Consider the following 26,539-nt stretch of genomic DNA (forward strand, 5'->3'; position numbering starts at 1 on the left):
TATTTTTCCACCAGTAAAAGTTTTCAGCGTGAAGAAATGCTTGATATTTTATTCAAATACATACATTTCTATCCTCACAGTGATGATTTATCCCCACCCCCCCAGTTGCAGAAGGCACTTCTACCTACGGAGCAGTTAGGATTGCACCAGAAAAAGCACATTGCTGGATTTGATTTTTGCTGCCATTAGAACGCAATACAGCAGCTGCACTAACTGTCCCTGCGTTGTCTTCGTGTCTTTTCTAAATGGTAAGTATGCCTCCTACAAGGCTATGGAAGCAGTAACTGCTTCAGATTTCTTTTAGAGCTATCCAGGAGCCTATGAAATCCTCATTTATCAGATCCGAGTGTGGAAATTCAAACGATACATAAATACATTTAATTATTAAAGAACTTTTCCAAAGGATCTACTAAATAAAGTTAACATCTTAAAACACTGTCGGCATGTTTCTGCTCGGGTTTGTGCTTGTGTAACTCCAGGCTACTCCCACTGAAAGCAGTACCTCTAAGAAGCTTGGTCACGATGAAAGTCCAGGCCAGGTTCCCCAAACACAGGCACACAGAGCTTCAAGCAGTGTTGGTAAGTGCTGGAATTTTCCTGTCCAACAGGAACTTTAAGCACAAGATTTTCCATTCTCATCAGCAGGTAACACTGCACGTGTCTTCCCTGAATGCAGTGCAGCCCATCTGGTCACTGTGGGTCTGGCAAGGCATCTGCTGCACAGCGAAACCCCAGATTTGAAGCTGAGCTATCAGGGGTGTTCTGGCTGCGGGCTGCACAACGGTACCTGTAGCAATAAGACTGGAGAGAAAGGGGGACAAAGATCACAGATTCAGAGCCTGTCTCGTCTTGTGGTACTTCAGGCAAAAGCTTGTTAAGAGTGATGGAGCAAATCATTTCAAGTGCAGCTGGGAGGACCAATGAACCAGTGCAGGTCAATGTCACTGTGCTAGAAAGAAGGTAAATAGCAGCATAATGAGAGCAATTGCAACAGATACAAGAACTATTCTGAATGGCCAGATGTCATCATAACATCAGAGGGCACTAATAATGCATCCTGCTCCAACAAAAGCAGAAGTGACCGCCATCAATGCCTTCATCTGTATCAAGATACTGATGGCCTATAGAAAGTGAGCAGGTGCTGACAGCTGTCAAACAGCATTTTGCTGAATGAAATGTAAAAAAAGGAAAGAATGACCAGAAAAAGCTTTTCCCCAGTATGGTTAGAATTTAAAGGATATTTGTAATTGAAATATCTGGACCAGTGGCTATGAAAATATTTGTTTAAAATGATACCACTGCTGAAGTGATTCAACCGCACTGCATTGCAGAGATCCCAACAAACCAGGCAAGGCCAGAAGCCTTTATAGTGAGATGCACACCTGGGCTGGGAGGTGCTTTGTGCATCGCCTGGCTGGGCAGATTTGGTCGTGCCTCAGTGCACATTCATCTCATTATGCTCCTTAGGGAAAAAAAAGAAATGCTATTCATTGTAATTTATCGTTAATTAGCTGGTGTTGTGGTGATTTCCAAACACCACAAAACCAAGCAGGTTCAGTGCGTAGCTACATTAGGTTAGGCTGCCCAGAAGCAGTTTCCACTGCAGCAAGGAAGAACAGTTGTGCTGTTACCAGTAAGGGCTGGAGTAGCTGTACAGCTGTGGGACATCCCAGCACAGTGCACCCAAGCCGTGCCCCACTTCAACACACGTGGCTCAGGGACTTTTTTCCCAGCCCTCCCCTCTGCTCCAGCCTCCAACAAGCAGTGCCATCTCCTTCAGGCTGGGTCAGCTGCACACGGTCAGGCTCTGAACCGCATTTCTACAGCAACTGAGTTAAAAAGCAAAGTGCTGGGGAGGGAAGGAAGGGCTGGCAGTTGGTTGTTGGGTTTTCCCCTCCTTCAAATCTTTCCAGGAATTTGGGCTCAGCTACTCAGCCACTGGCTCTGTACAGCTCTGAGGGCAGAGACAAGATGACAGCGGGCAGACAGCACTGCTCCATGCAGCCCTGCAGAGGCAGCAGGACCACCACATTCATGCCAGCACCAAGTTCTCTCCATCTAAGGAGATGCTCAAAGCCCAGTTCTTTGCAAGCTCTGATACTGACACCAAGCAGAGAGCAGCTGTTGGCCTAAGCAGGAAGGGAGCGTGCTGCTCTGACCTCGTGCTGCAGAGGTCCAGCCCTCAATTTCAACAGCAAACTGTTTGGATTTGGAAGCTGGAAGGTGCGTGCTGGATTCTTTGTCAGCTTTAAGAGGTAGAACAGCAAGTCTAAGTAGATTTTCAGGTAACCAATAAAAAGTCCTTGTACTCATAGCACTTGGATTTTTGTCTTGATGCTCAGCCTAGTTTTATCACCTACAAAATACACCAGGACAGACCAGAATCTTCACAAGCCTTTAAAATGGGTCACATTATTCATCACCAAAGATGAATCTATTTGAGTGTTAATTTAATCAAAACCACTAATTAACTTCTGACATTGATTTCACCTAAGAAGGAAATCGGTGTAGAAAATGGGATCTCACTGTATAAATATTTAATTTAATTATGAGGATGGTTTCCCAGCTGCAGACTTTGAAAGGGAAAAAAGGAACAGAGCAGCTTTAATGACAGTGAGAAATACCTGAGTGCTTTCTGCAGTACAACGTGAACAGTTTAATACATGATTTATGTTCATGAAAGAAGCTTTGTAGATTCTATCCTGTTTCCCACTCACAGTTAAACCAAAATAACACAAATGGTTATTGCTCTGTGGCTGTACCCAGATTTCCAGGAAGAATTTCAAATCAGCCATCAAGCCAAAACAGTCGTCATCTCCCAGCCATCCTTCTCCAAGCACTTTGTATTGTTGGTGGGTCTAGAGTCATTCTTTAAGAATATTTAACTGTCAAGTGATGTACTTCCAGAGAAAAGATCACTGAGTACAGTTACCCATCCTGAAAAGTGGTATTTTTCTGACAAACTAAAATGAATTCCTGCTGATTTCTACAGAAGATGATTTTCTTACAGCAAATAAGTATTTTAATTAGGGTGTAATAGCATTTCTTACTAACTCCAGTACTGAACTCCTCAGCACTCTCCCCAACATCAGAAAATGTTTATGACAACACTTGGGGTAAGGACACAGCTTGGCAATCACATCAGTAATTTATCCTTTGGAAGCTCTTGGCTTCTCTGTATTTCTTTACTTCTTAAAAAGACATTTACACAGGGCTGTGTGCCAACCCAACTCCTTTCCAAGCTGACCAATTTGACAACAGCAAATCAACAATTCTCAACTGGAAAATAAGCTGAGGGCTAGGAGTCCTCCAAGATCAAAAACCACCTTCTAGGAAGGAGTGAAATGAAACTGAACAGAGTGACCCCTACAGCTTTATGCAGAGCCCATGGTAGATGAGAAGCACCTGCAGCTGCCACATTCCTGTCCCACCAAAGACATCGTGTGTGTGTTTGTGTGTGTGTGTGTGTGTGTGTGTGTTCAGACCCAGCTGCATACGTTTCAGGCTTAGAAGTGTGCACTGAGTTAAAATTTGCACTGAACATTTGTGGTACTTTCCAGGTCAGGTCGGCCTCGGTGATACGATAAAAAGGTTTTGAGTTTCAGATGATGAAAGGTCACCTGTCTTTTACACTGAGTTTCATATTGAGCTCCACATTATATACAGATACACTTATCTAGAGCTGGAATCTCTTGAACAAGCAGTACCTTGGTCGAGTTGCTTTCAGTTTCCCATGCAACAGAAAATTCTGCAAGTCAGAACTAGAGGAGCTTTGGTTTTTCTGGCCAACACTATCTATGCTTACTTCCTCCTTGCCACACAGACATCTGTCTCTTTCCAGAGGGAAACAAATACTATCCAGTAGAACAAAAAGAAACATCCATATAGGTTTATACAGGATGTTTTCAATTTTCTGGTGAGGTCAAGTACCAGCTGCCCAGTACCTTCAGGTTAGACTTCTATCATCATAAATAAAGAGAATGGGAGTAGAAAGTGGAAATTGCTAACAACCCCCTGGCTAAACAATTAATTGTGCAGTCGGCTGTTTCACAGTACCTTGTGGCACATGTATGATCCACCCTTCTTCACTCGGTCAGTCCCCGACGAGGGCCCTTTCTGCAGGTGAGAGGAACCATTAGCACTCACAGGAACAGCAATTGCCAATCATAGGGTGAAGGGTAAGAAGCTGTGAGAGCAGGGAGATGGAGAACAGCATCCAAAGGTGCTCTGAATAAACAAACCTTCAGCTGTGCCCGAACCAAAAAGCTTTAAAGCAGGTAAGATTCTGTAGTTTTTGACTTTTCCCAGGATCACGTATTTTCACATCCCAGCTGCACTATCAGTGAAATGAGACTCTCATCAGTCCCACCACTCCATGTCCCCACCACAGTGGGTCAAATAAACACATCTATGGAGCATTTGTGGTTGGTCAGAGATGAGGGGCTGTAATCTCCAACATTCAGTGCTTACTGCCTTCCCAGTCCAAAGTGCACACAAGCTAGTGACTGTGCTGCAAGACATTCTGCAACAGCTCCCACTGCTGTGTGCTAGATCTGTTATTACGCAGTTTTGTGACAGCTAAAAAGGTCTGCAGAAAGCACTGTGCTTACGAGCAACAATTCTGTAATTGCAGGTCCATTTGCAGTGTAATGTAGGTGATTTACTTTAACTGCTTATGAAATCAGCTTTAGAATTGCTTTAACAAAGTTATTTCACCATTCCTCTTCAATTCCAACTCCAAATAATGGCCCACTAGTTCAAGGAGACACCGGGCTCCCGTGATAACACTTCTGCTAGCTTTGTTGCATATTTATTGTGGTTCCTTTTAGCTGTGAAGTAGTTACTACTGCACTCATCTACTGCTTAACAGTAGAGACTCCTGCCATACTGCATGTTCCTACTGTTGATATCAAGCATTCCTATAAGCTTTTTAGTGTTCATGTGCACTGTGAATCTACTTTCAGGATGAAGCCACAAGAATATGTCCTATAAAAGCAACAAGATCAAGAAAAACTGTTTTATTAGAGAAGTGGCAAGGCAAACCTAAAAGATAGCACAGCCACTGAGCAGCCTCTCAGTTAATTTGCATGACTTTTTATTTCTGTCTACATTACATTGTAGACAGAAACAATTGTGTGTCTACAATCAAAACGTTTCCTTATCACTTCCAAGCCTCAAAGAGCCATCCACTCGAGGCACAAGTTGACATGGCTTTCACTGGATGGTAGGATGTATAAATCATGTCTGTAAATCTACAGAAAATCTTACCAGAAAAAAAAAAAAAAAAAGGAGGAATACAGGAAGAAAAAAGCCTGTATTTTCTGCTAAGGCCATTACATATAACCAACAAATGCAGGTTGCAAGAAAGTCATTAGCTCAGTTTTCAGCAGTTAGAAGAAAAGAATTCATTGTCACAGAGCATGGAAATGATAGAAGACAGACCACAGAATGGTACCATAATAAGTTAAAAACAAACTACTGATGAAAAATAAAACCTGCCAATTATTGCTCTTCTCATGCCCAACAGACAGCCCATGGATCCAGGACGTATCACAAGGGTGCTGTGCCTGCTGCAAGGCACGAAGGACAAAGCCTTGACCAACAAAATGCAGCTACTGCAGCCAATTTTCCCTTCGTGCTGAAGCCTCACGCTGGAACATCTCACTTACTGCAAAGGCTCATAGGAAATCTGACAGAAAGAGAACTGGCCTACTCCCACATTTAACATCCTACAAATATCCAAGGAAAAGCACACCCACGCTGTCTGCTGGTTTCCAAGCCTGGTTGCTCCCCTAGGGCAGGTTTCCTCTTTTTCAACATCTCTGGAAGCTGCTTTCCCAAAAAGGTGCATATGGGTGCACCGTACCCCACTCTCAGATAAGTCACTAATGGGCACAATCAACTCGGGCAACCTGTTAATCTCATTTCAGGGAAGCCAGGATACACCCAGCCATAAGAAAACTGACCTAAAAAGCCACAAGAACAAGCCAGAACACAATGGAGCTGTTCAACAGGATTTCCCATTACAAAATGAATCTCAAATACAGAGCTTCGGTCTTTGCTGTGAGCTCTAAAGTGACTCTTAAACTAAGAGGTGTGCTACTTGAGGGTCAGAAGGAGGGCTGCTATCCAAACACACAGCTCTAACTGCTGGAGCACATTGTGATGGGACAGCATACTGAAGAAGCATGAGAACTAAAGAAAATGGCCACGGCCTAAGTTCTTTCTATTAGTTACAAACAACTTACGATACTCAATTTTTGCCTGGCAGAAGATATTTGATTACGAAGAAGTTAAGTTGAACTCCCCTCCCCCAGCCTCTGAAGATCACAGCACTGATATGCTTTACCGCTGCACAAACCTCATACGGTGTTCTCCAGTGATCTATGCTACTGTGAAACAGCATCCCCTGGGTAGATAATTCTCTCACATCACTGAAGGTGAAGAGTTCACCAAGACACTCAGGAAGTTCTCTGAAAAGCAGCCAGTGGTTGTGTTCTCCTCCAGTATGCAGCTCAGCTCCTCTACAAAGGCTCTGTGCATCACCTAGCACCCTATCAGGGCCATATGGGCTGATCTGGAAACAGCACATTAGATGTACCAACTGTGTTAAGAAACTTTCACTAAGCTCTGACCCTCTTGCATCAATCTATCTTTTAGGCAAAAAGAACATACTCCATATATGGGTTACGTTGAGCCGTGCTCCGGAGAGACTTAGGAGGTTGGCACTGGAAGTTACAGCACTAATGATTTCTAATGTCCCAGAATAGCCAGGCTGCAGTATCTTCTGAGACATGTCTTCACGTTAGGAGATTCAGTTTCCTTTTCCATGTCATCAGAACTCTTCAGAACTCACACTGGAGGGCCCTACCTCAGACACAGTATCCTGACAACTTGTTTACAACTGAAAAAACTAAAAACATAATTATTAACACCCAGTAATTAAATCCTTTTCAAAGCATCAGGGAAATGTTTGCGTTGAATTTAAAAATCCAGGCCAACTCACATCCTCTTAAGTTTAGTAGAGAACAAAATTCTCAAGTCAGATATAAGGCTTGTTTCCCACCATCACCTTAATTTAATGCAGAAATACTACTGCACCAGCATTATAAATACAGCAGGAAGAAATGAGTGGCCAAAACCGAAGAGGCTGTTAAAGTGAGCAACAGATGAACAAGAACAGGGATAACTGCAATATGCTGCAAACTACCAGACCGGTGTTCTTTCCCAGGGACACAGATGCTGTTTGTCTCTGAAAGAGCAGGGGTGGGTGCAGGGTCCCTCCTGCTCTGCTGAGGTAGCACATGCCCATCATTGTGCTTTGGTGCCAGGCACTGAGAGGAGAAAAGCAGAAGCTTTCCTGGCTCAAACCATAGTTACCACAGTCTGGAACAAAAAGCTCAGTGCTGCTTGCTTGCTTCCTCTTACCCTGACTTACCAGGTTGCACCGAATCAATACTCATCTCCTCTGACACAAGAAAGTTCACTAACTTTGTTCTCCACTTTCACCCAGATCTACATTCTGCTAACTATTCAAGGCTTCATCTTCATCTTGTTTGTTTGCTTTCAGCTATTGCTAAGCTCTTGAAGACTGCCTGTGAACAGAAGTTACAAAATAGCCCACCCAATTTTTAAAAATCAAGCAAGGAAAACAGCTACAGTCAAAGCAGTTCAGTCACCTGGAAAGATGTATGTAAACTCACCATCTGATCCATAGTTAAACCTACCAAATAAAACCTGTGGTGTCTTCCTGGGATACAAGTAACCTGGAATCAGCCAATGTGCTTGGTACATTAAGAGGTCTCCATCAGTGCAATGAAACTGCTAGAACAGATCTCGTGCAATTAGACCCAAGAAGGTACCTCAACATCATCCTGAACAAACAGCAGAATGTCAACCTCTGCGATGAAATGACCAGCAAAGTTTAACAGGATCCTCAAGCTGCTTCCAGCTGCTGACTTCCCACGGAGGGCTGTGATTATGCCCAGCACACCAGACAAAGACAATATGTACAAGACCACAGTGTGGGGATACTCAAATCCTGCAGGAAACAGATAGCTCCTGCCCAGAGAGGCTTAGCTGGTTTTCTCATTACAGATAACCGTATCTGAACAAAACAAGTTCTGTGAGAGTGGAGCAGTTTGCTTCTCAGATTTAGTCATCCTAGATAAATGAGAGAGGATATGTAACATTAGAGCTTGAATCTGCTGAGAGATATGGTGCAAGAAACCCAAAACACAAAGCTCACCCTGCTGGGCCTCTCCAACGGCTGCCATAAAGATACCAAAGATTAACCCCTTCAAAACCCAGAAACCTACTTCTCTCCACAAACATCAGCTTTATTACATCCTCAGCTTAAGTGAGCTAGTAGAATCCGTTAAAATAATGCAGGATGGTTTGTTCTCTACCTAGAAAAAAATAAATAGTGCAGCTTGTAGCAAAATATCCCCTCCCCATTTATTCCACTGCATTAGCAAATTCTTTATTTGTTTCACCTGATGTCAGTTTGGAAGCACTCAACTCCTAACCAATGGCAGAGGTCAAGGAAAAAAATGAAATTGCACTACTGCACTGCTGTTTCAGTACTGGTGACTTATGGTGTGATACACAAAGAGGAGCAAAGAACAGTAGGTTTCTAATCAGCAACCAAACCCAAGTAGCAAGATGGAGCTGTGCCCTCATGTATGCCATTAATATACTCACAGGGTTGTGAGCTTCATCTGCTGAATGATGAACAGCCCACCAGTCAGATGTCCACTCCCAGGCATTTCCTACAATGTTGTACAAGCCATATCCATTGGGAGGAAATGCAGTGACCTATACAAGACAAATAACTGCCAGTTCTTCAAACCACTCCACGTGAAATAAGGTTTTTAAAACCTGAAGACCAGTTTGCTGAAGGTACGTTGATTTCTGCCAAGAACTCTGCCTTCACGTCTCACAGACAGACAAACCAGCAGTGCAGAACTGTAACACATTCGTTTGCTCCACTTCAGTAAAACAGAACAAAAGAATGAACAGTTATGATCCTCGATGTTCTCAGCACTGTTTCCATTATGGCACCTGGCATATTCTCATCAATTTTGACTGATCCTCTAAAGAGGAGCACTGTCTGACAAACAAACACAGAACAGCACATAGCATCAGCATTCTAAGCTGTGCACTCATTCTTACAACTTCTAGATTCCCCTTCCCAACCTAAGAAAACAAGAATGGCTGTCAGCTCATCCAAGCACAGATTTCTTAACTGATTAAACTTTTAAACTGCCACTTAATTCACATTCCTATCTTGAAAAAAACCCACCCCATTGTTTGCCATAGTGGACAGGCTCCAAAAGCTCCAAGAAGGGAAGCTGCGTTTCTTTTACTGTACAATTTTTGTAGCTTGGGAACATCTAATCAACAATGAGAGCTAAAAAATGGTGATGCCAAAAGTAGAGGCACGAGAGACTTTCAGCATCTGACTCAAAAGTGCTTGGAAATGGGGAAAAGGAGTCAGTCTGAGAAGGACTAAAAGTTAAAAGGCAGTTAATCTTTTCAATTAAGCTTTTAAAACGTATCCATTGGTAATATTCAAGCCTGCAGTGAAATATACTGGAACATGAAAATCTAAAGGCAAAAGTACGGAGACGGAAAACATCCACATTCACTATGTTGAACATGGACCTCAGTGTTAGGAAGTTAATTTCCATGTGGTGATTCACTTTGAGACACTCTTACCGGCGCAGTTCCTTTGTATCCATCTTCTGCAGTGTTGTTACTTGGGAACACTCCCTGCCAGATGTTAGCATAATGCTGACCTTTCGGCTGAAGCTTGTTGCCCCATGGGAAAAGTCTATTAAAAGACAGAAAAACAGTTGTCAAACTCTTATTTTATTCTTTTTAATAAATGAAACACCTTACCCACCCTTTTACTCACCACCTTACTCTGGGGAAGCTGTTTGTACTCCAGTTCCATTTGTACTAATATCTTTAAAGCACGAAGGCTTTAAAGAATACAAGGCTTCTACAAGGGCAATTTGTTTCTGAATGAGGGAAAGGCAGCCCTTGCTAGCACTGCCATGTGCAGCATGCAGTTCAGGACACAGGATGGAGGGGACAAAAAAAACAACAAAAAAAAACCTGTTGTTCACTGTGTCTCTCCCTTCTCCCACAGCCCACAGTCACCTACAAGGTGTATCCACTGATCCTGATGCTGTGAAGCAACACATAATTACTTCTCAAGCTCCCTTGCAATTCCTTCAGTCTTGGCACTAAGCCCTTTTTTTGTTTTACCTTCCATCTCCTGCAATAGCAGCAGTCCTATACCTTGGCTTTGTATCACATCTCATTCTCCTGGGCTCTTTGCATTCACTTTGTTATACATCTCAGGTGACATAAAGCAATATGTTCAGAAAAAGCCTGCGTTACCATAGAGGCATACACTGTATAAGACAGGCATGGAGGGAAATAAATAAACCTCTCAGCTTTTCCTTCTCTAGTAACTATCAGTTTTAAACACGATAAGAGCCATTTGTGCAGGTACCTTTTCTCAAGGCCCCCTCGACAGCTGTACTCCCATTCAGCCTCCGTTGGTAATCGTTTCCCTGCCCATGTGCAAAATGCCACAGCATCATTCCAGGACACGTGAAGTACTGGATGGTCCATCCTGGAGAGCAAAACAAACAGGACAAGGTCATCAGCAGAAGCAGGTAGTCTCACAGCAATGCAGAAAAAGGACTTCACAAAATTCTGAAGAGATGGCCACAAAACACTGTGAGAAAGTTCACACCTTCAGTTAGAACTGGACAAGTTAACCAGATTACTTTTACAGAAAATAAGCTATTTAAAGAAAACCAAGGAGCTATAGTAGGTGTTGGATGGGTAATGCAGCCACCAGACAGAGCAATGAACATGTTTTATGTGCAGCTCAACAGCAGCACAAGTCTGGTATAGCTTGCACTCTCTCACATCAGGAACCTGCTGCACCAAAGAGCCAGCAAGGAGCTGCTGATTCGCTGCCTTCTGGGGAAATGCGTAGAATCCCAAAGGAAGACACCAAAAGTAATTGAAGACTGCAGCAGGACCCATTTCTCAGCTGGCTTAATAGTATCTTAACAAGTAACTAAGACTTGGTAGGTAAATATACATTGCAATTTAATGGCAAATAGGGTCACTGTTCAATTCCTTGTACACTCCTCTTTTTGCTGCAGGTTATTTGCTTTCAGCTGTGGGGTTTTTGATGTATAGCAACGTGATCTTTTGCAGCACCCAGCCCAGGAAGCAGTCACCTGCAGAAGTTTAACAAGAAAGTATTTTTCTCTGTGTTCTTTAGGCAACCCACAGTTTACAGAAAGACTCCCATCTTCCCCTTGGTTTGTTTCCAGGATTGCACTTGGAACCCTATGCTCTCCTTCCAGAATGAATGCCCAGTTATTCTCGTCACATCCAACCCTCTGACGGACCGATAGGCTTCAAGAGCTGAGGGATACTGATCCAGAGGAATTCCTATTCACTTCTCTTTTCTGCCTTGTTCTAACAAGCCTGTCTGCACCTATGGAAGCAGCATGCTGCTTTCATATGGAAGTTCACTAGCAGTTGTACCAGCCTAAGTTTGCACTATACTTCTGCAAGGCAAGATTTGCATGGCATTTTTCCAGCTGTTATGTGCTGACTGTGACCTCAATTTCTCAATCTCCCCCTCACAATGCCTCCTGATATTATCTCTATTTTTGCCTCAGATAATTCTTTCATTGCCCTTGGAGAAGAGACAATGGACTTGTTACTAAGCAGTTCAGCCATCAGATGATGTTACACTAACCTAACCCTGTCCTTAGGGGACTCAAAAAAAAAAAAAATGCCAACATCCACTAGATCTAGGCTAGAGAGCCTGGCTATTTCCAGCAGCAGTTGTGAAACTTTAACTAGTTAAGCAGTTAGTGTCAACTTTTTTGTCATTTGCCTAGTGAGAGAAGTAATTTAAGAGGTCAAAAATGAGGACACTGACACCTAAGTAAGCACCAAGTCAAGTAAGATGTTTACAGGCATATTTACAGCAAGCAGTGTGTATCGTAACAGAACAGCCCTTACACCTTACCTGCTCAGGATGCTGGAGCCAGGACCCTCAGGTTGCCTCCAGTTGGCTCCCTTCACAGGCAACCACCAAGGAGCAGCTGCAACCTGAAAGGAGACAGAAATGGACAGGGAAGATGCCCTGAATTCCCAGCTAAAGGCTATTCTGAAAAATCCAGTGACAAACGGCTGTAAAGCTTTAACTCAATGCTCAAGGCTCTGCTTGTAGCTAGCTTACCTACTACATTCCAAATCACCTCTGAGGAACCAAGACGATCACTGGATCCACATTACAACGTGAACAACCAAAGGTATGGATCAGCACAGAGAAAATACACCCACAAAATTAGTAAGAGGAGGCAAAACCTTTCGCGTACTTCCCTGCAGTGCTGCCTCCTGGCTGTCTCTCTTTCCCTCCCAGATTTTCTCACCTGCACACCTGATTTAAGCCATTCCTTGGGAAGGCATGGCCTTCAGCACACTTCCTGAGGTGGACCAGACTGTCCTCACTGAGATCCTCATGTATGATTCTCCTGAAAGCATACCAAATGCATCTCGGGTGGCAGTGGTTGAAAAACCATCTAGAATATTAGAGTTTTACTTGATCCTTTCACAATATCATTCCCACAATACATTCAGACCAATTAACATCCTGGCTGATTCTGGTCTGACACATACTCAGGGATAAGAAACAGCTTTAGCTTAAAGAGTGTTTTCATCTCAATTATTTTCTCCCCAGACTCCATGTTTTATAATAACTAAAACAAAATCCTGATGGCATCCTTTAACAAGAGTCAGAACACACATCTTGCAACACTTGTGCTTCCCAGCTAATTTAACTGAATCTGAAGTACTTGCCGTCAGCTTCCAGAAGGTGGAGATGGGAGAGACACAGAAGTGAAGCTTTATGTATTTATTTAAAAGTTGGCTTACTGAGCAACATCAAGCTCAAAAACTGAATGCTGTGTAACAGTGCAAACATCCAGTACTTCTCTGACCAGAAGTCTCCACAGTTTGGCTTTGCAATACCAAGGAAGTATTCATGGAATACACTCATTTAAGGATTTCTCCTACTAGGTTTACTTCCAAATTACCAAAGCAGTAAAATCTCTTAAAGATCTTGCTTTCTGATCTCCCTAGCATGAAGAAGAAACAAATTGATATCGGCCATATAACTGTAGCTCAGAACATAACAAAACTATTGACCCTCTCTACAATTAGAGGCCCTTGTGCTTTTTTTTCTGGGGGGGGAAGAAAAGTATTTTCTTCTCACTAGAAGCTACAGCTTTGTTACTGAGCACTCAAACCCCAAAGGGGACTTCCCTTCATCTCAGATACTCACCTCAGCTCTCATAGCACTACCTGAAGCCTCAGAATGGCCAAGCTGCTGATCAGATACTACAGATAGCAGGCTTAACACCAGCCTGATTTATAAAATTCCCTGTTTTGAGCTTTAGTCTACACTCAAGAGAGGACAGAAATCTCAGGTTCAAAATTTGACAACTCTTACAGAAAAGAGCCACAGTTCTATTTGCTGAAAGTTCTCCCTGAATACAAAATACCAGGAGTAGAATTCTAGCCTGACAATCACTGAGTGAAATATAACATTTTATCAGTTAAACTGCTCCTTTTGGGAAAAATCTCTGCAAATGACTGCAAAGACTTGCACTACAGAAGACTAATTTTGGAAAACATTTTCACTGTGCAAAAGGAAAAGCAGATGCTTTCGATCAGAATGGTTTATTTTAAACAGAAAAAAACTACAGTCTCTCTGCACGAGAGCACTACGTGTGCACGTCTTCTGTTTCTGGCCGAACTGAACACCAAATGGCTGCCAATACCTTCAGAACACCCAGATCTTCAGAGGACTTACACCCATAGCATTAGGACACTGATGACAGTGATAAACTACATGCAGCCCCCAGTAATTAGTTGGAAACTAATTTAAGTCAGCCACTGGCAGCACTGAGCATGCACCAGGATGCTCTTTCCAAAAGTGAAAGTCACGTACCTGAAATCTACAGCCCTTTCAAAAACTTCTCAGAAGTCTGCAAAGCTTTTAATTGCTCTAAATCTAATTAGCGGGAAAGCTAATTAGTAATATTACAACATCACATTTAACACAGCAAAGCTCTCCCTTACCACTAATGAGCTTAGCTCCTTTCATAACGCCCCGCATTCTCACGCCTTGCTCTGAAGTGTGCTTGTGGGCTGGCAGGAGACTCCTTCTGAAAAAGCAGCAGCAAATGCTGCTGAAGAGATCTTGAAGAGATCCTGAATTAGAAGAGGCTATGGGCTCTATACTGATGCCCTCTTTATAGCATAGCTATCACTTGTAACAGAACTGGCTAAACGAGACCGCTCTGGTGTTGCACAGCAGCCTTGGTGCATAAGGAAGGTGCAGCTCTGGCAGCAAGGAGCGTTTTGGAAGCAGAAAAGCTCAGTGCTCGTTCTGGTCTGATCAAGGGGGAAACGTGGCATTATCCAGCTCTGCTTCGGGATTAAACTTCAGGAACTCGCTGTTCTGCTTATCAGTGTTAGCACTGAAGAAACAAGAACATACGATAACACCGTGAAGATCAATAGGTAACTGCAGCCTATTTGAGTTTTCCACTCAAATGAAGCAATTTGCTGAGCTGAACCCTACACTCCCACTATCAGCTTGCATTAAATTTAAGAAGTTTTAAGTACTCAATTTTCTTATCAAGGTAGGCTGTGATATCCTCACTTTAACTGCTCCATTAACTGATGACTTTCTGACAACTTCACAGTTGTCTTGAAGAAAAATTCCAAAAATGCTGGATAGGGAAACATCAGCAAAGTCAGTTTCATCATCAGCATTATGCCATGTTCCTGGCAGTGCAGAAACAGTAGGAACATATCCCACATAAAACACAACCACAGCCAGCAGCCATGAAAACATCTGTATTGATCTTGGGGCTAACACAGCACTGGCCACTTTGGAAGGAGCCTCCCCTCACCTCAAGCCTCACTTCAGCACTGATTTTGCTTTCTAATCACATTTATGTATGAAAAGCACTGTACATCTTTAATTTGCAAAAGCATCCTCTTAGCTACAAAAGCAGCGTGTGCACAGGCTGGAAGCAGGGAAGTTATGAAGCATTATCTTTGAGAAATACCCAGTGGTGTGGAGATCTTCACTATTGTGAGGTAGAAGTAGTTTTTCAGCCAAGGATATCATTTTGAGTTGAAGATTTATAGATACACAAATCTGTTAACTTTTCTTGCTCTATGCCATATCCTAAACCCCGTGCAGCTGATTCATCAACTACTGAGGAAAGAGGCAGACAGAAGACAGAAAATTTAGCATTTTCAGTAGGGCAAGCAGTTTAAAAAATAAAAATGTAGAGCATACTGAGTAACAGATGAGCTACTGGCATTTTCCCTTCAGAAACTACAGAAATCTCTTTGGGTTAAGCCCGAGCAACAAGCCCCACTACACCTATTATCTGTGTAGAATTGGCCTATCTTCCTCAGGCCCATCAAAACCTTCCCCTGGCTAAGATTTAGGCAGAGATGTCTCCCACCACCCCCACGCAGCTCCCAGGCTCATGTTATCACACCCCTCCCTCCCCTGCAGCAGAGCCTCCTGCTGCATTACCTGCACCTGCCTGCAAAGCGCGCTGCGGCTCTGAGCAGATCTGCTGAGCCCTGGGATCAGCAGCCAGCAGCGCCAGACACCAGCAGGCAGCAGCTATTCCAGGCTGCCGTGTTAGCATGGCCCTGCTCGGGGCTGACAGCCACCCACCAACGCTTTGGCTGCTTGCTGCCACTTCACACCCTGCTCAGGATAAGAGGGAAGCCAGTGGAAGGCACAAAGATTTGCAGTCGAGCTCAGAACACATCACACGATGAGGGGCAGTTTAAACACGGTGGAGCTGTGCTGCGGCTCCCACTCGATTGAAAAGCCATTTCCCAAACACAAGGCAAAGCCCTTTGGCAGATGCACGCTCCCTGCTCACCTCAGCCAGACTGCAGTGCTTCTTCTCCTTTTTATCAGCACGCTGCAAACGGCACAATCATGACCTATTTCTATGCAGTACATCATCCCCATAGCAACAGGCTTGTGTTTAAATTGAAACAGCTGTAACTGAGTCAGGGAGACATCACAAATGTAAATAGTGAGAAAGTGAATAGGGATTCAAGGCTCAGGACAAAGATGAGATCTTTTCCAGCTTGTCACAGTAGCTGCAGCAGGGACTCTATGTATGCAGCTATCATTCATACCTGTACTTGAAAATTGCAACAGGACAAACCTTCTGTAATTACGTACATAAACTGAACTGAAACTTGATTGTCAAGTTCCCACCACATTGGGAATTAAGTTCAATGAAGTAGTTGGAAGCAGATAGTTGAAGCATTCCTCCACCCCCATGATAACTCATCCTGGACATCACCAGCACCTGGAATGTTACCACAGGTCTTACATCATTTATTATATCAGTTAAAATCTCAAGCTCCACCAAGAGCTGTAGTTAAAGAAGAATCTGTTCTCACTCTCTAAGGTTTTTAGCCTCCCATAAGCTCAGAAATGGAAGCAAAAAGGCTAGATGTTCAATACTGAATATTGATATTGTTTGCATTATTTTTAAGAAGTTTGAAATTACAGCACTGCAAAAATGAAGCGTGGCAGTTTTATAGAATTAAATATATTTTAAGTCAGTTAGTGAAAAGATTTCATATTTAACTGGAAAAGAGCACTCCACCTTTATGAAGAGACATTTTCCTTCACATAAGGAAAGGTTATCGAATCTCATTCAAACAGTGTAATACTTCAATGCCATTTCAATTCTCCAAGAAAAATAGCCAAAATTATTTGATACTAAAATCTAGTGAGATTAAGTGCAAGTTTTGGAATCCAGAGAAGCTTCTTTTGAGGAGCTGATATTCCTGGTGAGTTCCATCTTTGGAAGCTCATTTGTCAGCCAACATCTAATTTTGCACTCCAGCTGGTCACTTTTTCCAAGTGAAGCTTTAAGGAAGAGGCATGCACAGATGCACCTACACCTGAGGCACAAGCTTCACCCAGCTTTAAAGCTGGAGTTTATGCTGATAAAAAAATAGACCAATATTACTGGTCACTTTCCAGTGAGAACTGCGAGCTTCTTTCTTTAGTCTGAAGATTAGTGAACAGTTTAAGAAAATCGAGACCAAGACTTCAACAGGTGCACCTCGTCAGCTCCTTGCAGGGATTTCTGAAGCAGTGAGGCCTGCAAGAAGGAAGCTCACCCATCTCTTCCTTTGATTTCAGTTTCCTCTGAAAGGTTTCTGAGACAGCACGAGCCAGCTGCAGTAGAGGTGACTTAAAGCACCGATGGATGTGATTGCCAGCTTCTGCTTAAGCGGAAACTATGTTGACATCTTAACAGTATCAGGAACTGATACAATAACCCTATCCCTTTTCCCCTACGCCACCGATCAGCGAGTTATTATAAGCTGACAAGAGGTACACTTCCCCAAGTCCATAGTGAACACTGGGAATGCTGTCCTACCTGCAAACAGGACTATTTCAAATTAATCCTGAAACGCGCAATGTTTTCTTCATTTTCTAGAGATACTGCTATAAGTGAGTACATTTGTACAGAAAGACTACTGCAGAGATTCCAAACAAAAAGGGATTAAAGGTGTCCAATAGTTCTAGACTGAGAGAACTCAATTTAATAGTGCTTGCTCAAGTCTGCCAGCAAACTGATTTCGTTGCATTCTCAGGCTGTAAATTAAGTACTACCTGAAAACAAACTGAGAATGCAGATTTGAATGCACTCGGTCTCTTCACTGCAGAGTCCATCTGGCCTAAAGGCAAAAATTAATTCTATCTTCCACAATACATGGATTAAAATGTTCCCACAACTCTCCAGCGAGCAAATTTGATGTACTCTGTGCTTCAGACTTGGTAAGCGCTGTTCTGTTTACCTTTTCCATAGTAGCTGCACAGCAAGCAAAAAACTCTTGCAATTATTTGCAAGAGCTCTTAAATCCCTTCACGGGCAAGTACACCTCACTGCCTTCCCATCTGGCAGACACAGCCTTCATGATCTTCACTCTAGGATGCACTGAAATCCCATACAAATGAAATAATGGCACCAGCCACAGATTTCCCCTCTCCACTTCCTCCTTAATTCAGTCAGGGAGATAAGCGGTCAGGCAAACAGTTTCATCATAATACACGAATAGACATCATCTCTAAGTTTTGAGAGGTCTTCTTTCTCCATCCACCTTCCCATCCTCCTCCAAAAACAAGGAAGAAAAAGCCCTGACTGCCCAGCTATTGGCAATTCTAGTTTGTGCTCTAGGACATTTACACTGAATACCAAGTCTCCAAGAAAGGCCACGACTTAATACATGTAATAGATGCAGTAAATTAGCAAATGATTTTAACTGATGAAGCTATCAAAACAAGCAAGCCGACGCAAGAAGTTCTGGTTTCAAAGGTCCTCCCTCTCCCTACAAAATTTTACAAGAGAAGTCCATGCCAATTTTGTCAGCATCACCTTCATCTGTGACCATGCTACGTTTCTACTCTCTGCCACGTTACTGCAGCAAACTTAAGGGACCAAAACTAAAACCTGCATCTCCAGAAGCCTAGAACAATTCAGTTACTGGTTGCTACACCCCTTTTTACTGTTTCCTTCCACACAAGGGTTAGGTCCAATCTACATTCTTCAGCAGTGGATATCTAGGAGACTTCACCTTCAGGAAACGCACACCCAAAGCTCCAACAATTACTCTACGTGCTAAGCTGGCTTGCTCCTGCATCAGCTTTCACAGCCCCACCTCTGTGCTACTGTAGCTGTCTGCTTCTTTTCTGGGACTACAACAAAACTGTCCAGCATAAGACATGGAAAAGCCTTGGTGCCCAAATAGAGCAAAATCCCAGACAGATATCACCCTCACCTCCCCCCACATACACACTCCACTGTAATCACAAGCTGTCAGGCACAAACACATATGGTTCAATACCTTCACTTCCACCTTTTCCCAATTTTTCCCCTGCATTTGAAATACTACTCACAAAATGCACACCCCTATTGCTTTTCTTGTGTTCACATCTGCATTCAGCTGGAGAACAGCCTCAAACCACGTCTAAGCCACTAAGGCAAAGCAGTAATAGAGTCATTTTTCCCATCAGTTTAGTGCAGTACAAATGACACTTGAAGAGCAGAAATAAGCTCTAACTGTTCATGATGATGGTTATGGTTCAAGAAGATACCACACTTTACAATACCAGCTGACTTGGACAAAGAAGCCTTAGTCTTCTCTATTGCTGATCATGACAACTTACTGAAGCAAACCAAATTCATGCTGCTTATACCTTTTCTAATCACATTGTAATAGCTACACTGCGGTTGACAAGTTTTAAAATATGTTCACTTTTTTTTTTTAATAGAGTTAAATTCCTTTCATCGGTTTCCCTAAGCTGGTATTAGTAGAACTGAAACATTTCAGAGGCCATCTAGCAAATCAGAGGCTAGCAGTGCTTCTGCTGGTGGTTCAGCAGATCTGTAGGAAGGATTTGCTTCTGCAGAGCCCTTAGAATCCCTGCACAGTAGCTGGAAAGCTTCTGCATTTTAGTTTCTTGCCAGTTATCTATAGCAACATGTTCCCTGAAAACAATGCATAGCAAACTGCCAATGCACATCTTTTAGTTTCGGTAAGAAGGGATAAGCATTGCTTTCACACAGCTTGTGTTTGAGAAGCAGCCTGAGTTGCATTCTGAAGTCACATCCACGTCGATGATGCTTCTCTTCCCTGCAACAGAAAAACACTCGCCTGTTCTGGTCTACAAACTGTGCTGTCACAGGCAAAAAGAAAAAAAGAAAACCACCAACCTCTGTACAGTACTCTCAACATCATAATCTCTCAAAGAAAACGCATCCTAGAACAACAAGACGACAGAGCTGTGACAGCTCTGCACAACAAAGGACTAAGCTGCATGCTCAGACACTAAGTTCTCCTTTCAGCCCCACCACTGATCTGCCTTCTGACACCTCCTCCCTGCTAAAGTGCCTTCCCAAAAGTCAGATGGTATGCAGCTGGTAAGGGGACAAGCAAACAAGAGGAGGAAAAAAGGCATTTACTTTTTTACCTTCTCACAACATTACAGTGTTTTAGAGCAGAAGTTTGCCCACAGCAACAGCACGAAGTGCCAAACAAGGCAGGCAGTCACTGCTCTCCAAAGCACTTCACCAAAATAATCAGTACAATCTTTCTCCATGTCTGTTTCAAAGACACTCTTTATGCCAGTAACTTGCAGAGTGACCCAATAAGAAATACTGAAAAACACAGCAAAAAGACACTCCTGGGAAGTTTACTTTAAACAAATACAGAAAATACTCATTAAAAAAAAAAAAAAGCAGCCGAAGAGACCAGCGTGGGCTCCGTTCCAGTTCTCTGGCAGAATGCTTGCTCTGTTAGCACTACAGGCAATACTTTAGGATCTGGTTGACACACCCAGCTAAGTGGCTCCCAACATTGTGTTTGTTTATATCAGTAGCCAGGACTGAACTTACACTGGAATTCTGTTTATTTCTTTCTTTCAACAGAATGCCTGGTTAGAATTTCTGAATTGCGGAACTACGGCAGGACAAAGAATTCCTCCGTACCAACAGCTGAATTTTCTCTTGTGGAGCTGGGATGATTGCAGCTGCATTTATTCACCATTCAGCACCAATGATGCTATATTTGGCTACTGCAATTTGACCATTTCAGATCTCACAGTACACAAATGGTAACCTTCAATAAAAATATATAAACTATTCTCACGACCCTTCTTTCCTTGTAGTAGGAAACCAAATCCCACATTTTTGCCATAGTTTTACAGCACAGACTCACAGAGATCAGAAGTTTCAATGAGTCTCTTCTAAGTAAAATTAAGCTCAACCAATATACTCCCTCAACCAAGAGGTTAGCTTATATAGAACTATCAATGCTGATCACTCCAAGTTACCACACTATCCATTTGCAAGGAAAATTCTATTATTTTGGTGAAAATGACTCAATACAAAAATCCTGGGTTCTCTCAGCTGTTTGGCATAACATGTACTCATTCCCTTCCTTTTTAGCTACCAAACTCATGGGGTTTTTTTGTTTTTGTTTTTCCAATATTTGTTTTTCCTAAAGAAGAAAACTGAGTCAGCTCCAGCTTTACAAGCAGTTCAGCCACTGTCTGAACAGAGACCCTGTCTTGCCTTAGAGGAAGAGAACTGGAAAGAAAAATAGCAAGGCAAATGAGATTCTACAGATTTTTAAAAAATCCCTCCATACATCAGCTTTTTGTATAGCTGTTTGGAATATCATAACTTAAACATTGTTGCCATAACTGCCAACACATTCACCCCAGTGATTTCCAAGCAGGCTTTTCTGTGCCACATTACTCACTGCCTGATGGATTTCAGCCTTCACTTCTTCACTCAGCATCCCCTCAAACACGAAGGAATCTCCGAACTTCTCTGCCTATGGAAAGAACAAGATTTGATCACATTATCAAAGGAACATTATTCTCAAGATGCCAGTCACATCTAGAGCTTCATTCTATCAAGAATAATGAAATTCAAACAGTAACTTTGAGTTGTTCTTCAAAGAATCTGTTTTGGAATGGAAAGGGCAGCATTTTGTCAGAGGATGTCATTGTTCTTAACAGCCACTGGACAGATGGCTGCTCTAAGAGCTTCTGCAAGTGGGTTGGGTTTTTTTGTTTTTTTTTTGTTTTTTTTTAAACTTCTGTTAATTAAAAATGCAGTTCCAATAGTCCCAATTGCTTTAACATGTTACAATGAATAATCTAACATTCAAGGACATATTGCCGTTTGCAACGAGCAATTCCTGTTCAAACTCAGAATCATTACACAACCATTTTTCATAATTGAGCCAAAAACTTACAAGAAAAGCTGCTTTTATCTAGAGCACTATTTCTATCTAAAAGGATTCTGTCGTCTTGATGAGAACCAGCTTATCAAAAGAACTCAGTAAAATGTCTCCTTTGAGACCTGATCATTACCCATGCCTTTATTTGCCTAAACGTTTGACAGGGTTTTCTGAAAGTTGTGTAGGAACAATTAGCTGTCAGGAAAGATCAGCGCCTCATGCACAGGTAGCTCCTTTCTCCCAAGTCCTTTAGCATATTCTTTCTTATTCCATTGTTCCCAGTACCCTGCACAAAACCATGGTGATACTTGCTATTACATCTTTAGGCAGAAGAACCTCCTACCACTCAGCTTGTTATCAAGTAGCTGCAATGAACTAGCCAGCAGATTCCTCAACAATCACATGATTTTTCAAATCTCTCCATCCCTGCTCCTTTTAAATAACAAAAAAAAAAAAAAAGATCTAATAATGTTATTGTACTGGTACAAAGATGTTCGGGGACCCAAAGGTTTTAAAAAAGGGAAGTAGTCCTCTTCCTGTTCTTGGGACTGGTGAGGCCCCACCTCAAGTACTGCGTTCAGTTTTGGGCACCTCAATACAAAAAGGACAGTGAGGTGCTGGAGCAGGTCCAGAGAAGGGCAACAAGACTTGTGAAGGGCTTGGAGAATATGCCTCATGAGGAGAGACTGAAGGAACTGGGGCTGCTTAGCATGGGGGAGAGGAGACTGAGAGGAGACCTTATGGCTCTCTTCCAATACCTGAAAGGTGCTTACAGCAAGAGTGGGGTTGGTCTCTTCTCACTGGTGACAAGACGAAGGAAATGGCCTTTATCTTGAAGGTCTTTTCCAACCTGAGCAATTCTATGATTCTACACTTCTAAAAAATCTGCATTGGGATCTTCAGCCACCTGTTAGTTTCACCCAGGCTGCCTCAGTTACACTGGAAAAAAGGTTTTTGTTTTAGATATCAAGACACTGAAAGTTGCAGTACGCATCTATCTTCGTGTCCTTATAGATTCCCAGGCAACAAGGCAAGACGATTCCATCTCTCTGCTACCTACATCCAAAACATTCTAGCATGCAAGTCCCAATCAAATACTACATTGTGATGGCCTTCAAAAAAGAAGAGGTTAAGTTTTTAATGTGGTTTTTCTCAACGTAGACAACAATGAGAAGGGACTACACAATTCCACCTTACCTCAGTGAGGTACCCAGTAGAGTTCACGAATCTCTCGAATTCCTGATTGCTGACCTCATATTGATCCATATAGAAGCTGTTAACATGGACTCTTCTTGCAGGCCACTCTCCATCTTGCTGTATTTCAGGCTCATCAGTGCCCATAGTGAACACTCCTCCTGGAATAGCAACCATCTACAGAGAAAACAGTTAACATCAAAAAGTTATGAAAATGTAAGACTGAGAAGCCTCTTATTGGTTTTACCCCCCTCTATCTCATCTTTGGAGGTGCCTGTGCTCAGAGCAGCACCTGACAGATGAAAACAGCACAAGAAAATGACAGCCTTGACATCTCATTCACCATCTGCTTGAAGGGAACAGTAAGACAGAACTTAAACTGAGAGCAAAAATCCCATTTGTAGCTCTTTCTACATTTAATCTGGGCAGTGCAGAACTTTCACCCAGGATAAATGAGCAAAAACATGCTTTCCGACTGTATTAAAAGCCAAGAAGCAGTACAGAACAGAGATATTTTTACTCATTCTTAGATAAGTAGTTTTACATTTTACTCAATTCCTAGGAAGACTGGAAAAAGTAACTTGAGATTACAGAACTGTCAAGCACTCTTCTGAGGACAAGCACAGCATGCATGTTTGCATACCAACTTCTTATGGGCCTTCATTTCACAAGAGGCACTTGCAGCATTTGATCACTAGTCACACTGCCAGCAGGCAGGCAGCGCCTGCAGCAATGTGGGCCAAAGAGGAGACACAGCTTCACATCGGTATATTCCACTCTGGATGCCTGGCCTTCACAAGTAAAGAACAAAAGCAAAAGAGGAGCAAAAGAACATTTTAACTGCTTCAATAAAATGACTTCCAGCCATTTTCCAGGGAAACAAAATTTCCCTCCACTTTTCTCAGAAGCTAAAGGCCCCAGAGGTCTTGTCCCAATGCAGCACGTGTTTCCCAAGACCCCCCTGAAAACCACAGGTGGATCAAACTATTTCTTGCCCAGCCATTCCCACAACACACAACAGCACCCCCAGCCCCATTTAGAAGCCTTTGTTAGAATGACAAGTGACAGCTACTACTCTGTACTACCTCCCCAGGCAACATTTGGAGGACTGATGCTAGCAGGAAGCAGCTTGCCAAGACGTTGCCCAACTCATCAACACAGGAATGCATTAGGGAGGAATCGTCTGGCTGCTTTTTTTTTTTTCCTCCAGCATTCCAAAGTTCTTCTTTCACTTAAGTCTCACCCAGCAACACTTAAATTCCCATAACTTGCAGCAGGGTTACAAGAAGCACTACAAATACTTTTCCTTTGAATCAACTACATTTAAAGCTAACCGTGTCCTCATTTACACTTCTCCACTACAAAGGATCTGAGCACTTACAGATAGCCTGTAAAAGAATCCATAAAAGGGCTTCAGGATAAACCTGCTTACATTTTTTAGGCATTTGGGAATGACAACATGGAACAGAGTTCACCACTTCCTTCTAACCTCTTTCCAAGGCACTGTAGCTAAAATAACTCCTTGAAGTAGTCTTCAAAGCAAGACTGAAATCTCACCAGTGAATCACTGTCTGAAAGCACGTGAAACATTAACTCACTCTTTACAGTCTAGACTTCATTTCCCAAACCTGAAAAAACCTGAGAGACTGCACATCCAAGACTGACATCCATGAATATTGATTCCATAGGACTATCAGCCTCCAGCAAGGCACATATCACAACTCCACCTCCTGTTTGGAAACAGGACCTTCCCTTGTCAGCTTTATGATAACATCAGCACATTTGGTGTTAACACAGGCTGCAGGGCTCAGATGTCTGGCAGCATTCTTCAGCAAAAAATGGTGGAATGTGGCATTACATGTTTCTGCAGCAATATCACAACCAGAAAGAACACTTATAACATTAACTAAGCCGTTAATGAACATCCAGCTTGAAGTACAGGAAGCTAACACCAAGGAACTAATCCCTAAAGAAGCATCGCAGCTGAACTACGGAAGCAGAAATCCAACAGCAGAGGCCGACAAACATCATCCACTGTGCCGAGCAGTCAGAGACTGTTAGCCTTATGGCGAGGCCCACAGTGAAACGCCAAGATCCGTTCCCTTCAACACCCCGTTTCCAATAACCGACCACGTCTCACGCAGCAGGGCACTGGGTGTCAGCAGGCCGGATATTAGGAACAATTTCTTCTCCAAAGAGCGGTGATGCCCTGCACGGACTGCCCTGGGAGCGGTAGGGTCACCATCCCCGGCGATGTTCAGAACGGTGGAGATGAGGCAGTGCGGGACGCGGTTCCCAGGGCTCGGTGAGAGCGGGTCGGACAACAGACGCCCCGAGAACGCGGCTCCTCGCCTCCCGCCCTCCTCTCGGACAGCGCCCAGGTTCCTCCCTAGCCGCCGCCCGCCGCTCACCGGCCCGCGCCCAGAACTCCTGCCGCCGTTGGCCACCGCCGAGTACCGCCGCGCCGCCGCCTCTCGCTCATCCCCACGGCCGCGACTAGCGCCGCAGCCGCAGGTCCCGCCGGGAGCCGCCTCCTTCACGGCGCCAGCAGCCACCGCCAGCCCCGCTCCCAGCAGCAGGAACAAGCGGCGAAGCGCTGCGGGCGCAGCCATGTTGGCGGGAAGACCACGTGCCAGCCGCAGTCACGTGATCGTCCGCCTCTTAAAGGGGCAGCGGCGCCGAGCTCCTACTGCCCCTCAGCGGGGTCCCTTATCTGAAGAGGAGCTGCTGCAGGGAAGCTGGAGGTGGAGGGCGCCAGCAGCACGGAGATGGCGTTAATGGCATTAATGGCATCAATGGCAGAGACTTGGACGGGTTCGAGTCGAAGGTTCCAGTGTGCTGCGTTTAGTCTGAATGAGTTCCACAGCAAAGTGGAATGTAAGAGTGCACAGAGCCTTCTTCTGAGTGTGCCTGCATCTGCCCGGTAATGGGAGGCGGTGCAACTGAGCATCATCTCAGAATATGGGCTGAGGAAAAAGTAAATAAATATTAAATTGCCTGGGCACATGTGTTTGTGTCCTTGTCCTGGGACTCAGATGTTTCACTCTTAAAAATGGATTTTACCAAGTGTGGTACAAGAAGTCTTTGTGGCAAGAGCACCACTGTGAACTGGAGGGGGAAAAGGAGGGACCAACTTTTCTTTCCAAGTGAATATCAAACGCTGTTATTGCAGTCCTTGGGTTCTTTTTGCAGGTGCTGGTGGCTGAGCAACAGTTTGTCACCAGCCAGGTGAACGGCAATGTGCTAATGTGCAAGCTGAGTGGGTCAGGATGGAAAAATACTTTATGGATGCATAACAGCCTCCTACTTTGCCCTTGGGAGAGGCAGCAATTTGCTGCTAGTAGCAAGATAAAAATTGCTATCCCACTCTGTGCCAGCTTGGCTGGCTGGGGCTTTGCAATCAGAGCAG

At 43.5% G+C, this 26,539-nt stretch overlaps 1 protein-coding gene across 2 annotated transcripts; it reads right to left on the reverse strand.

Moving 5' to 3' along the window:
• On the reverse strand, nucleotides 1-25,792 carry SUMF1 (sulfatase modifying factor 1). Of its 2 annotated transcripts, XM_010718758.3 has the most exons (9): nucleotides 25,542-25,792; nucleotides 23,134-23,307; nucleotides 21,451-21,525; nucleotides 12,077-12,159; nucleotides 10,526-10,648; nucleotides 9,721-9,835; nucleotides 8,704-8,817; nucleotides 4,057-4,116; nucleotides 1-801 (listed from the first exon to the last, which is right to left on the reverse strand). In XM_010718758.3, exons 1-9 carry the CDS (start codon nucleotides 25,740-25,742, stop codon nucleotides 691-693), a joined length of 1,056 nt encoding a protein of 351 aa, XP_010717060.2. In that variant the 5' UTR covers nucleotides 25,743-25,792; the 3' UTR covers nucleotides 1-690. The 2 variants fall into 2 exon arrangements, with proteins under 2 accessions (XP_010717060.2, XP_085092391.1); XM_085236265.1 differs by lacking the exon at nucleotides 8,704-8,817.
• Between the last annotated feature and the right edge of the window lie 747 nt (nucleotides 25,793-26,539).

The sequence above is a fragment of the Meleagris gallopavo genome, chromosome 14 (assembly GCF_905368555.1).
Source record: "Meleagris gallopavo chromosome 14, MGAL_WU_HG_1.1, whole genome shotgun sequence".
Lineage (NCBI taxonomy): Eukaryota > Metazoa > Chordata > Aves > Galliformes > Phasianidae > Meleagris > Meleagris gallopavo.